Source organism: Xiphophorus hellerii, chromosome 24 (genome assembly GCF_003331165.1).
Source record: "Xiphophorus hellerii strain 12219 chromosome 24, Xiphophorus_hellerii-4.1, whole genome shotgun sequence".
In the NCBI taxonomy this organism is placed as follows: Eukaryota; Metazoa; Chordata; class Actinopteri; order Cyprinodontiformes; family Poeciliidae; genus Xiphophorus; species Xiphophorus hellerii.
Window position 1 is genome coordinate 16,920,897 of NC_045695.1, and position 9,551 is coordinate 16,930,447.

At 45.3% G+C, this 9,551-nt stretch overlaps 1 protein-coding gene across 8 annotated transcripts; it reads left to right on the forward strand.

Annotated features, from left to right (window-relative positions):
• The first annotated feature begins 452 nt into the window (after positions 1–452).
• LOC116715654 (sentrin-specific protease 7-like) lies at positions 453–9,475 on the forward strand. Of its 8 annotated transcripts, none has more exons than XM_032556214.1 (21): positions 453–715; positions 2,377–2,485; positions 3,045–3,112; positions 3,201–3,338; positions 4,097–4,319; positions 4,390–4,642; positions 4,719–4,807; positions 5,570–5,665; positions 5,741–5,774; positions 5,857–6,063; positions 6,289–6,497; positions 7,059–7,114; positions 7,179–7,295; positions 7,404–7,526; positions 7,593–7,685; positions 7,942–8,018; positions 8,252–8,304; positions 8,693–8,754; positions 8,891–8,959; positions 9,026–9,176; positions 9,267–9,475. In XM_032556214.1, the coding sequence occupies exons 2-21, from the start codon at positions 2,378–2,380 to the stop codon at positions 9,414–9,416; spliced, it is 2,376 nt and encodes a 791-aa protein (XP_032412105.1). In that variant the 5' UTR covers positions 453–715; position 2,377; the 3' UTR covers positions 9,417–9,475. The 8 variants fall into 8 exon arrangements, with proteins under 8 accessions (XP_032412105.1, XP_032412099.1, XP_032412101.1 ...); XM_032556210.1 differs by lacking the exon at positions 453–715 and adding an exon at positions 1,633–1,904; XM_032556213.1 differs by lacking the exon at positions 453–715 and adding an exon at positions 1,633–1,874.
• The last annotated feature ends 76 nt before the right edge of the window (positions 9,476–9,551 follow it).

Below are 9,551 nucleotides of genomic sequence, written 5' to 3' on the forward strand. Positions count from 1 at the left end.
GCGGGGCGTAGCGCTGTCAATCACCACCCTGCTCTGTGTTCTTACCATAGCCACTGATGGATAAATGGTTTTTCTGTAACTATAAGTACTTTTTCTGCTGTTATCACATTTAGCAGCGCGTACCTGTGGTGACAGACAGCACTAAGCCCCGCCTCCTGGCTCTGATTGGTTGTTTTTGGTGCATTTCGTCAGACAGCAATGACAGCTCAGGGAGGAGATGTAGAGGAATATAATTATATTAATAGTTAAAAATGATGTTGTTTGGTTAAGATATGTTTTAACCTAAAATAAATGTATTGTGTCAAATGAACTGAGTCAATCTGACCTAGAAGTCAGGAAGGAATTCAGATTTGGAGAAAATATGGAATAACAATCATTAAAGAGAGGAAAGTTGTTATTGAAGCTGTTGTGCAAGAAAGTTCTGGCGCCAGATGATTCCCCTGCTCCCCAGCAGAGGAACTGGGCCGGAGCTCAAGACATGGGAAGGAACCTCTGTTGGACAGATGAGGAGCAAACAATTTGACGAACAGCACTTTTGGAAACAGATGTGAAGTTAATGGCTCTGAACATTTCTGAGGAACTTCCAATACACATCCAGTGTAAGATGGAGCCAGAAAGGCTACATAAATGGAGGAAAGCAACGCCATTGGTCGAGGCTTCCCAGTACACACCAGTAGAGCTGGACTCTATAAGAAACTGATGTCAGAAGTAGAAGGCAAGAGATTTTGGATTTCTGTAACGATGTGCATGTGATGTTTTGTGGTTCAGCAGATGTGCATTAAATCTCTTTTCGTTCGACTTTGAGCAGAAGGAGTTCCGAGTCTTGTGTAAATCTTTATTTATATATTCTACAAGGTTAGACACCTATAGATTCTACAACAGAGATTGATTTTTTCACAGATTGTTCATACAGAACAAAGAAAACTAAAGAGAAATCTATGTTGTGTTAATCTATTTATGGTCTAAATAAAGGAGTTTACCTTTATGAAAAAAGTAAGGTGCAGAAGTTAATTAGACGGTAACAAACGCCACACACTCAGGATAACAGGCGTCCAAACCAGATATCCTGACTGAGATGTTTTAATCAACGTACATGTTACAGCCCTGGGCCTTATGGGCTGGGTTGCAGGTGTCTTGTTGTCTGTCTTTGTGCTCCTCCCCTTTACAGGTGCTGCTGATTTTATGCATGTGGAGCACAGAGCATTTAAACCTGACTGTCTCCACCTTCTGGGTCGCCATCGGCGTCCACTCTGCCTTGATGCTTGCGGTGTTTTGTTGCCAGGCCTCGGCTCCCCTCCTTTTGCACATTTGAGTTTGTTTTTTGCACTTCAACAACTCCATATGCACTCATACACCACATCCAAGCATTTGCATTACACCACTGATACTGACATCCTCAATCCATTGTTGTTTGTGTTAATAAACATTCCTTTTTTATGCACTTTAATCCCTGCATGGTCTCCCGTTATTGTTATGACCTTGAGCCAGTCGTAACAATACAGAATAAATATGATATGATAAAATTCCAACGGAGGAGGATCGGGTTGAATAAAATGTCCATATTATCAGAAAAGATCAAACTTAAACAGGCTGCTGTTGCTCGTGTTGGACAGCAGGTGGCGGTGCGCACAGATCATTGGTGATCAATCCGCCGGTAATCTGGAAGAAGAAGAACACGGTCTCTGTTTTCATTAGCTTGATGAACCCGTTTTTGTTCCGGGATATAATGCGGGTCCTTCTCGGTTTCTAAGTACTTCTGCGGTACTTCTGGACCAGAGTAAAGGTCTGCTTTTTCCCATGATTCCACTGGAGACTCCAGGGACGTTTCAGCGAAACCAGGCCGCGGAGAGATAGCCGAGCTCCCCAGCTAGCAGGCTAGTTAGCTGCCCCCTTGGCTTACACAGGTTGTCTGTGTGATTTAAAACTTTTTAAAGTCGGATGAATATGAAGGAAACGATTGAGTGAATATTTATTATTTATCAAGAAGCTCTTCAGAGAAATTCGGCTGTAAAATAACCTGCTTCAGTTTCCTAGTTTTACTGAAATTAACACTTTTCCTCGTCATTTGCACTTTCCGTTCAGGTTCTGTGTGGTTTGAAGTGCCTTAAAAGTAGCAGTTAATTAATTTTATCAATTTAGAACACGCTGGATATTTAAATCAACGTATTTGTTTGGTTTTCAATTAGTTTTATTATGTTAATTTGATCTTCAAACGTACTCTGTGACAACTGGTAAAATGTGTATGTTTTCCTATGGAGTTTGGTGCAGTGTTTTCATCGTTTTCAGTGCGATGCAGATAGTGGCTGAACCGGGGCGCTGCTGTGGAATTGGTTGTTTTTTCAATGGAGTCTGGAGGGGCTTGTTTTTATTTTACAGGATGGCCTCTCCCTATAAAATCCCCAAGAAGAAACAACCTGAGGGTTCTGACTCCGCCCACATCCACCTGCTGTCACCCCTGTCACGTCTCCATGGCTCCGCCCCCCAGGTTAAGCAGGAATGACGGTGTTAATTTCCATCAAAAGAATTGTTTTAATTTGTATTTTATTCTTATGTGTTTATTCTTATGTCCTTTATTTCTACTGTATAGTACCTTGGTGCAGTTAATATCTGTTTTAAAGTGCTTTATAAATAAAATTGACGTTGACAAATTTTGAGATTAGCCTCAGAAATAGAAAAAATTGTAAATTTCGAGTTTCAAAAATAAAACATTTGCTAGAAATTTGATTTTTTAAAAATAAGATTTCATAGATTCAAACTATATCTCAAAATGTAGTTTCTTCTAGCAATTTTTTGACTTTTGAAACAGAAATTTACAGTTTCTCAAAAAAAATTAATCTAAGTTTCAAAAGTCAAACATTTGCTAGAAAAAATGCAGCATTTTCAGAGTTTCAAAGGTCACATTTTTGAAATTCAGAATTTTCTCTTTTTTTCTAGAAAATTTCAGGCATTAATCTCAGAATGTGAGTTTTTGGCGGCAATTCTTATAAATCTTTTTATATTAGGCCATCATGGCCTTAATACCCTGTGTTCTCTGGTCCAAGCAGGATTTTGGGAGTCCGACCAGGAGAGGCGGATCTGACAGAATGCATGATGGGAAACCACCTGGAATAAGGTTGGTGGAGGCGCCCCCTTCAGGCCAGGATGACCGCTACATCTCACTGTGTGGAAGCGGGGAGGAAACGATGTTGTTCTTTTTTCAGGGCGACGCGGCAACCGTTCAGGAGCTACGTCCAAACTCTGCTAGGTCTGGACAGGTCCTGCAGGGGCGGAGCTTTATCAGCCAATCACGGGTCGGCAGGAAGCTGGAGCAGCCAATGGCAGCAGAGATTCTCTAACTGGTGAGATAGCAGCTTATCATGTCTGTGCAGAAGCTGCTGGAGTCGATTTGTTTTTATTCATCTGGAGGATTCGATCCATAACGGCACCTCACTGCATCATTTAGACTTTTATTTAATTTATTTATTCATCATTCGGTAAGATTGGACATTTCCCAGCATAGTTTAATATAAAAATATCCAGGTTATATTGACTTGGTTGATTTGTAAATGTTCATATTTTTCTGACTATAATATTTTGTGAAGGATTTTAGTTTTTAAATTGTTCGATATTTTTGTTTATTTTGATTATTTAAATGCATTTTCCTTTATATTACAATTTTATTTTATTCATTTTTGCCTCTTAATAATTAATAACATTTCAGTTAATATTCTTGATGCCAGTCAATAAAAGCCCATCCTGATTGTTAACTGCAGGGATCTTAAAGAAAACTTTAATATTCCGATGTTTTGCTTTCATCTCCTACATATAGAACCATAAACATACAAAGCAGAAATGAGCGCAACAATTTAAAATTTATAAGTGTAAAAACAACAAAAAGAGGGACGTTTCTCATGTTCTTGTAGCCCAGAATACATTCAAAATGATTTCCAGATACGCTCTGTACAGGAATCAGGATGTTGAGTACTTAGTTTGCCTTTACAATACATTTGTTTTTGCATTTTTCTTAACAAAAGATACAATTTCTGTGTCGCACAGCTGCTTTTATCCTGATGATTCTGTACAGGGTTTATAAAGTGTTGTTCCCCTGTTCGTCCAGCAGGGGGAGCTCTAGAAGAGCGTCTGGCCGTCTGCTGCAGTCGGAGGACTCCTCAGGTCTCCAGTCTCCACCACAGATGAAAGTTTCCAGTCCGTCCACGCCGCATAAACGCATCTCTGTGAAGGCTGTGGACTACCTGGAAGAGCAGAGAGCACAGGTGGATGCTGGGAAGTTGAGTTCTTCTCCGCCGCAGAGGAAAGTGGACCCGGCCGAAAACGGGAAGGTAGAAGGACAGAAAGTCCTCCAGGCTGCATCCGGTTGTCCCCCAGCCTGAGAGACTCTGTTTGTTCCAGGAGAAGAAGAACTCGTCCAGCGTTGGACCGGAGGAGACGTCTGAGGACGAGTTCGTGTCTCCGTCCAGCTCCTCTTCCTCCTCCACTATGAAGACGGCGTTGTCGCCAAAGATGGCCAGGAGGAGGCTGCGTGCGGACCAGGAGGACGTGATGGAGACTCAGAGACGCAGGTGGAGGACGTTCAGAGACAGGAAGACGCTGGCTGCTTCAGGTCTTAGACAGAAGAAGTCCAGACTGGATCCCAGTGAAGCCAGTGAGTCTGACCCGCTTCCTCTGCCACCTGGTTCCTGATCCGCTCTGCAGAACGTTGATCCTCTCTCTGCTTCCAGTCGTCCTGTCCAGTGAAGAGGAGGAGGACGATGAAGGACAGAGGACATCCAGATGGGTCAACGGAGCAGGACACACTGAGAAGACGCAGGTCAGACGCCATAGCAACATGGTATTTAGCAGAAGCTAATGCTAAAACGCTACACCAACATGGTATTTAGCGGAAGCTAATGCTAAAACGCTACACCAACATGGTATTTAGCAGAAGCTAATGCTAAAACGCTACACCAACACGGTGTTTAGCAGAAGCTAATGCTAAAGCGCTACACCAACATGGTGTTTAGCAGAAGCTAATGCTAAAGCGCTACACCAACATGGTATTTAGCGGAAGCTAATGCTAAAGCGCTAAACTTACATGGTGTTTCGCAGAACCTAGTGCTAAAGCGCTAAACCAACATGGTATTTAGCAGAAGCTAGTGCTAAAGCGCTACACCAACATGGTATTAAGTAGCAGCTAATGCTAAAGCGCTGTACCAACATGGTATTTAACAGAAGCTAATGCTAAAGCGCTAAACCAACATGGTATTTAGCAGAAGCTAAAGTGCTAAACCAACATGGTATTTAGCAGAAGCTAAAGTGCTAAACCAACATGGTATTTAGCAGAAGCTAATGCTAAAACGCTAAACCAACATGGTATTTAGCAGAAGCTAATGCTGAACCAACATGGTATTTAGCAGAAGCTAATGCTGAACCAACATGGTATTTAGCAGAAGCTAAAGTGCTAAACCAACATGGTATTTAGCAGAAGCTAATGCTAAATACCTGCTTGTGCTCTATATCAGTGTGGTATTTCTCATAAATATGCAGCAGACGTTCTGCAGGAGTTTGTACTCACCTGTTGTTGGTCTCCCAGGTTCTGCTGGGTTCTTCTCCGCCGTCCTTCCTGCAGCTGGAGTTTTGCTCGCTCCACTCCGGCCTGATGGAGGCTGACGCTCGTGGCGCTATGAAGGTCCGTATCACATCTGTCTGATCCATCTTTCTGTTCCCGACCCGTCATTAATAGCTTTTGTCTTTGTTCCTGCAGATCGCTGAATACGGGATCACCTTCCCAGTGAAAGGTACTGGACCTGTTTCCGGGTTCCGGTTCTGTCTCTACTGTGGTTCTGCTCTGTAACATTAAACGTTAGCTCGTCCTTCCAGGAACGGAGGACACCGAGGTGACTGTGGTGGCGTCTCAGCTCCGAGGCTACGGCGTCTGGGACGGGGGCGTGGCGATGGGCGGGGCTCTGCTGGCCGGATGGAAAGGCCCCGCCCCCTCGCTGCTCTTCCTCTGGGTGTCGGCGGCTCAGGCCAACCTCCTGCAGAGGGAGCTGTCGCTCATCCAGAAGTCCAGCTCCAGAGCTAACGGTGAGTCCAGTTCAGACCTGCTGCTAGTGGAGCAGAGGTCTTCCTACAGGGATTTAGTGGAAGCTAATGCTAAATGCTACAGCAACATGCTCATGGTTTCTGTTTTATAGTTGCTCAACATTGAAGTTAGCAAAAACACTAAATTGTTTAACGATTAGCTCCAGAAGTAGCAGATTGTGCTGAAGGTCGTTGGTGTCGATGTTTGAGGATCAGTTGTTTCTGCAGCGCCGCCTTGCTCCTTCCTCCTGCTGATGCTGAAGGAGCAGCTGTCGGAGATGCAGGCCGCTCTGCTGGCCTCCATCTTGGACACGGAGGAGTACCATCAGCACCGCTCCTCTTCCTCCCCCATCGACTGGTCCCAGGGCCTGCTGCTGCTCCACAGCTGTCCCGCTCCACTGGACCGGCACCTGCTGCGCCTGCTGGGACACTCTGCTGTGAGTTCATCTGAATCTGATTGATCTGATCGATTTATTGTCCATAACATAACTGGCTACATTATTCATAACATGTTGACTTTAAAATGTTGACATTTTGTCATCTGTATTAAATACAGAATGAATAAACAGAAAATGGTGGTTTTCTCATATTATGAGACTTCCATCATTTTCCATGTTATCATCGTTTTTGAAGCAAATCAATAAGTTTTGGCTGAAGTTGCTGCTGCTGCTCCGTCATGAAGCTGTTAGGATGAAACTTTGAGTGTTTATATTTCTAAGTGCATTTTTTATCCCAAACCGGACTCTTTTTGGAAAATTGTTCTGGTATGGGGCCACCATCTTTGTTTCTGTATCAACTGGCTCTACTTAAGAATGACCAGCGGCGCCCTCTGCTGGATGGAGGCCAAAGTACAACATTAAAGAAGGTCTAAGCTGATGTTTTTTAATCGATTGGAACCGGTTTTAATTTAATAAAGCATTAATTTATCAATAATTAGCTGCAGTTTGCATCTCTAGTGTAAACAGAGTCTGGACCTTTTTTGTTTTGTTTCCTGACAGAAGCCGGGTCAGTCCAGCGCAGCTCAGAGGAACTCTGCTGGGCAGCAGCCCACCAGGTGAGTCCTGGTTCGTCACCAGCTCTGGTCCAGGTGTACCAGGTTAACCAGGTTCTGTCTGCAGGCTGATCCAGTACCCTCTGGTTCCGTGTATCGGTCGGATGACGCTGACGCAGGAAGACCTGGACTGTCTGGATGCTGGGGAGTTCCTGAACGATGTCATCATCGACTTCTACCTCAAGTCAGTCCGCTTCTCCCTCTGTGGCTGTAGTTGCTGAGTGTGACCAGCAGGGGTCTCTCTGTGGCTGTAGCTGCTGTGTGTGACCAGCAGGGGTCTCCCTCTCGCCAGGTACCTGCTCCTGGAGGGCGTGGGCGGTACGGTGGCCCAGAGGAGTCACGTCTTCAGCAGTTTCTTCTACAAGCAGCTGAGCTGCCGGCGAGCGGCTGGAGAGAGCGACGCCCCCTCTGTCCCGTAAGCCCAGCGCCGCCGCCCAGTGGAGATGATGTCACACTGACTCTTCTTCTGCTGCCTCCACAGCGACCATCACACGAGGCATCAGAGGGTGAAGACGTGGACGCGGGACGTGGACATTTTCTCCAAAGACTTCCTGTTTGTGCCTGTTAACAAAGCGTGAGTTAAAATTAGCACAAATTTAGTTTATGCTAAATTATATTGTCCTAATTTTTGAATTATTTTAATTTAGTTTTTAAAATGATTTATGTTTTGGTTTGTCTGTAATGTTGCATTAATGCCAGTTTTGACTCCAGTTTTTGGCTCCTCTGCCACCCGGTTCTGGTTCTGGTTCCACAGATTTCTGCGTCAGATTTGCTCCATGTTTAATCAGCCAGCAGTGGTTCTGACCCGGTTTTGTGGTTCTGTCTCTCAGAGCCCACTGGTTCCTGGTGGTGGTCTGTTTCCCCGGACTGGAGGACGTTCGGACCGAGGAGTTCTTGAGCGGAGCAGGTGAGCGGTTGGCCCGGCTCGGCCTGGTTCTGTCAGGTGGAGGACGCGGTACCGTTCACCAGATGTGGACCAGAACAAGTTCTGCTTGTTCCCTTGCATGAAGACGTCACACCTAGCAGAACCTGGCTCGCTGCGTGTTTGTCCATAAAACGGACCCGCTGGGCCCGGTAATCAGTTTCTGATGGAACCAGCCGGTTCTGGGAATCAAGTCCAGATGTTTGGTGTTTGTGCAGGTGGATCCGAACGGGCTGCAGCAGAACCGCGCCCCAGGTCCCAGCTGCCACCGGTAACAGTTAAAACCTGCTGACTCATTTTAGGGCCCACTTATTTGAATCCAGTTCATTAAAAAATGCTGAGTCATATAAACAGGAATTATCCAGTGGATTATGAAACAAGATGAGAATTAGGCAATACTGAGAAAATAAAAATAAAAGTGACATGAATAAATTCATAATGTTACCAGAATAAAGTCACAATATTATGACGTTTTATTCTCATATTTTTTGCGTTTTATAAGGATTTAACATTTAATTGTATATGTTTTTTGTTGCCTTTTTAAAACTCAGTGGTTTCCGTTAAGGTATTATCTTTCAGTAATAAATATTTAACATGTAGCATTTTAGCAGTTAGCGTTAGCTAGCGATGCAGCGCTGCTGTTTCTTCTTCTGCTGAAGCTCCGTGTCGTTCGGCTGCAGTGCTCCCTGCTGGGCTGTCAGAAGAAAACCGTCACCAAGAGGTGAGCCTCCCCTTCCTCTGCTGATGAAATATGTCATTTTTATTTGACATTAAATCATTTTTAACCTTTTCCTTTTTTAGACTGTAAACAGATTTATATAAATTCCCAGAGATAACTGGTGTTTGGCTCCCTGCAGGCCGTGCATCCTGGTCATGGATTCCCTGAAACTTTCCAGCCACGACGACGTCTGCCGACTCATCAGAGGGTGAGTTCCTCCCCCTCTGAGCTCGCCTGCAGCGTCTCTGACCCCCTGACCTTTGACCCCTTCCAGCTACCTGCAGGTGGAGTGGGAGGTTCGGAGGAAGACTCGGCGCCTCTTCGCCCCCGCCTCCATGCGGAGCTGCACCTGCAGCGTTCCTCAGCAGGACAACGGCAGCGACTGCGGCGTCTACCTGCTGCAGTTCGCCGAGAGCTTCCTGCAGGTCGGCCGCCAAACAGGAAGTGATGTCATCGTCACGGTGCTGTGAACCTGCCTCTTTAAAACGTTTCGATCCCTCTGATTGGCTCCTCAGAACCCCGTCGTCGACTTCGACCCGCCGCTGCGACTGGAGGGCTGGTTCCCACGGCAACAGGCGCGGCAGAAACGCAACGAGATCCGGAGTCTGCTCTTGAGGCTGGAGCGGGCCCAGCTGAGTGAACAGAACCAGGACCCCGAGTTCTGACCCGAGTGTAAATGAGTCCACTTCCTGTTTTATAAAATAAAGACTAATTTATTCTACTGGCTGGGGCTCTTATTTTGAAAGAATCACTGGAACTGGTCCCAGTTCCTCTGTCAGGGTCCAGGTTCTGCAGCCTGA

What these genes read in the sequence shown, in the direction of transcription:
- LOC116715654 (XM_032556207.1), top strand. Translation starts at nt 2,237, where the DNA reads ATGTGTATGTTTTCCTATGGAGTTTGGTGCAGTGTTTTCATCGTTTTC. An exon ending in GGGAAACCACCTGGAATAAG is followed by an intron (nt 3,113 to 3,200) that starts GTTGGTGGAGGC and finishes TTCTTTTTTCAG; the next exon opens with GGCGACGCGGCAACCGTTCA. An exon ending in GGAGTTCTTGAGCGGAGCAG is followed by an intron (nt 8,019 to 8,251) that starts GTGAGCGGTTGG and finishes GTGTTTGTGCAG; the next exon opens with GTGGATCCGAACGGGCTGCA.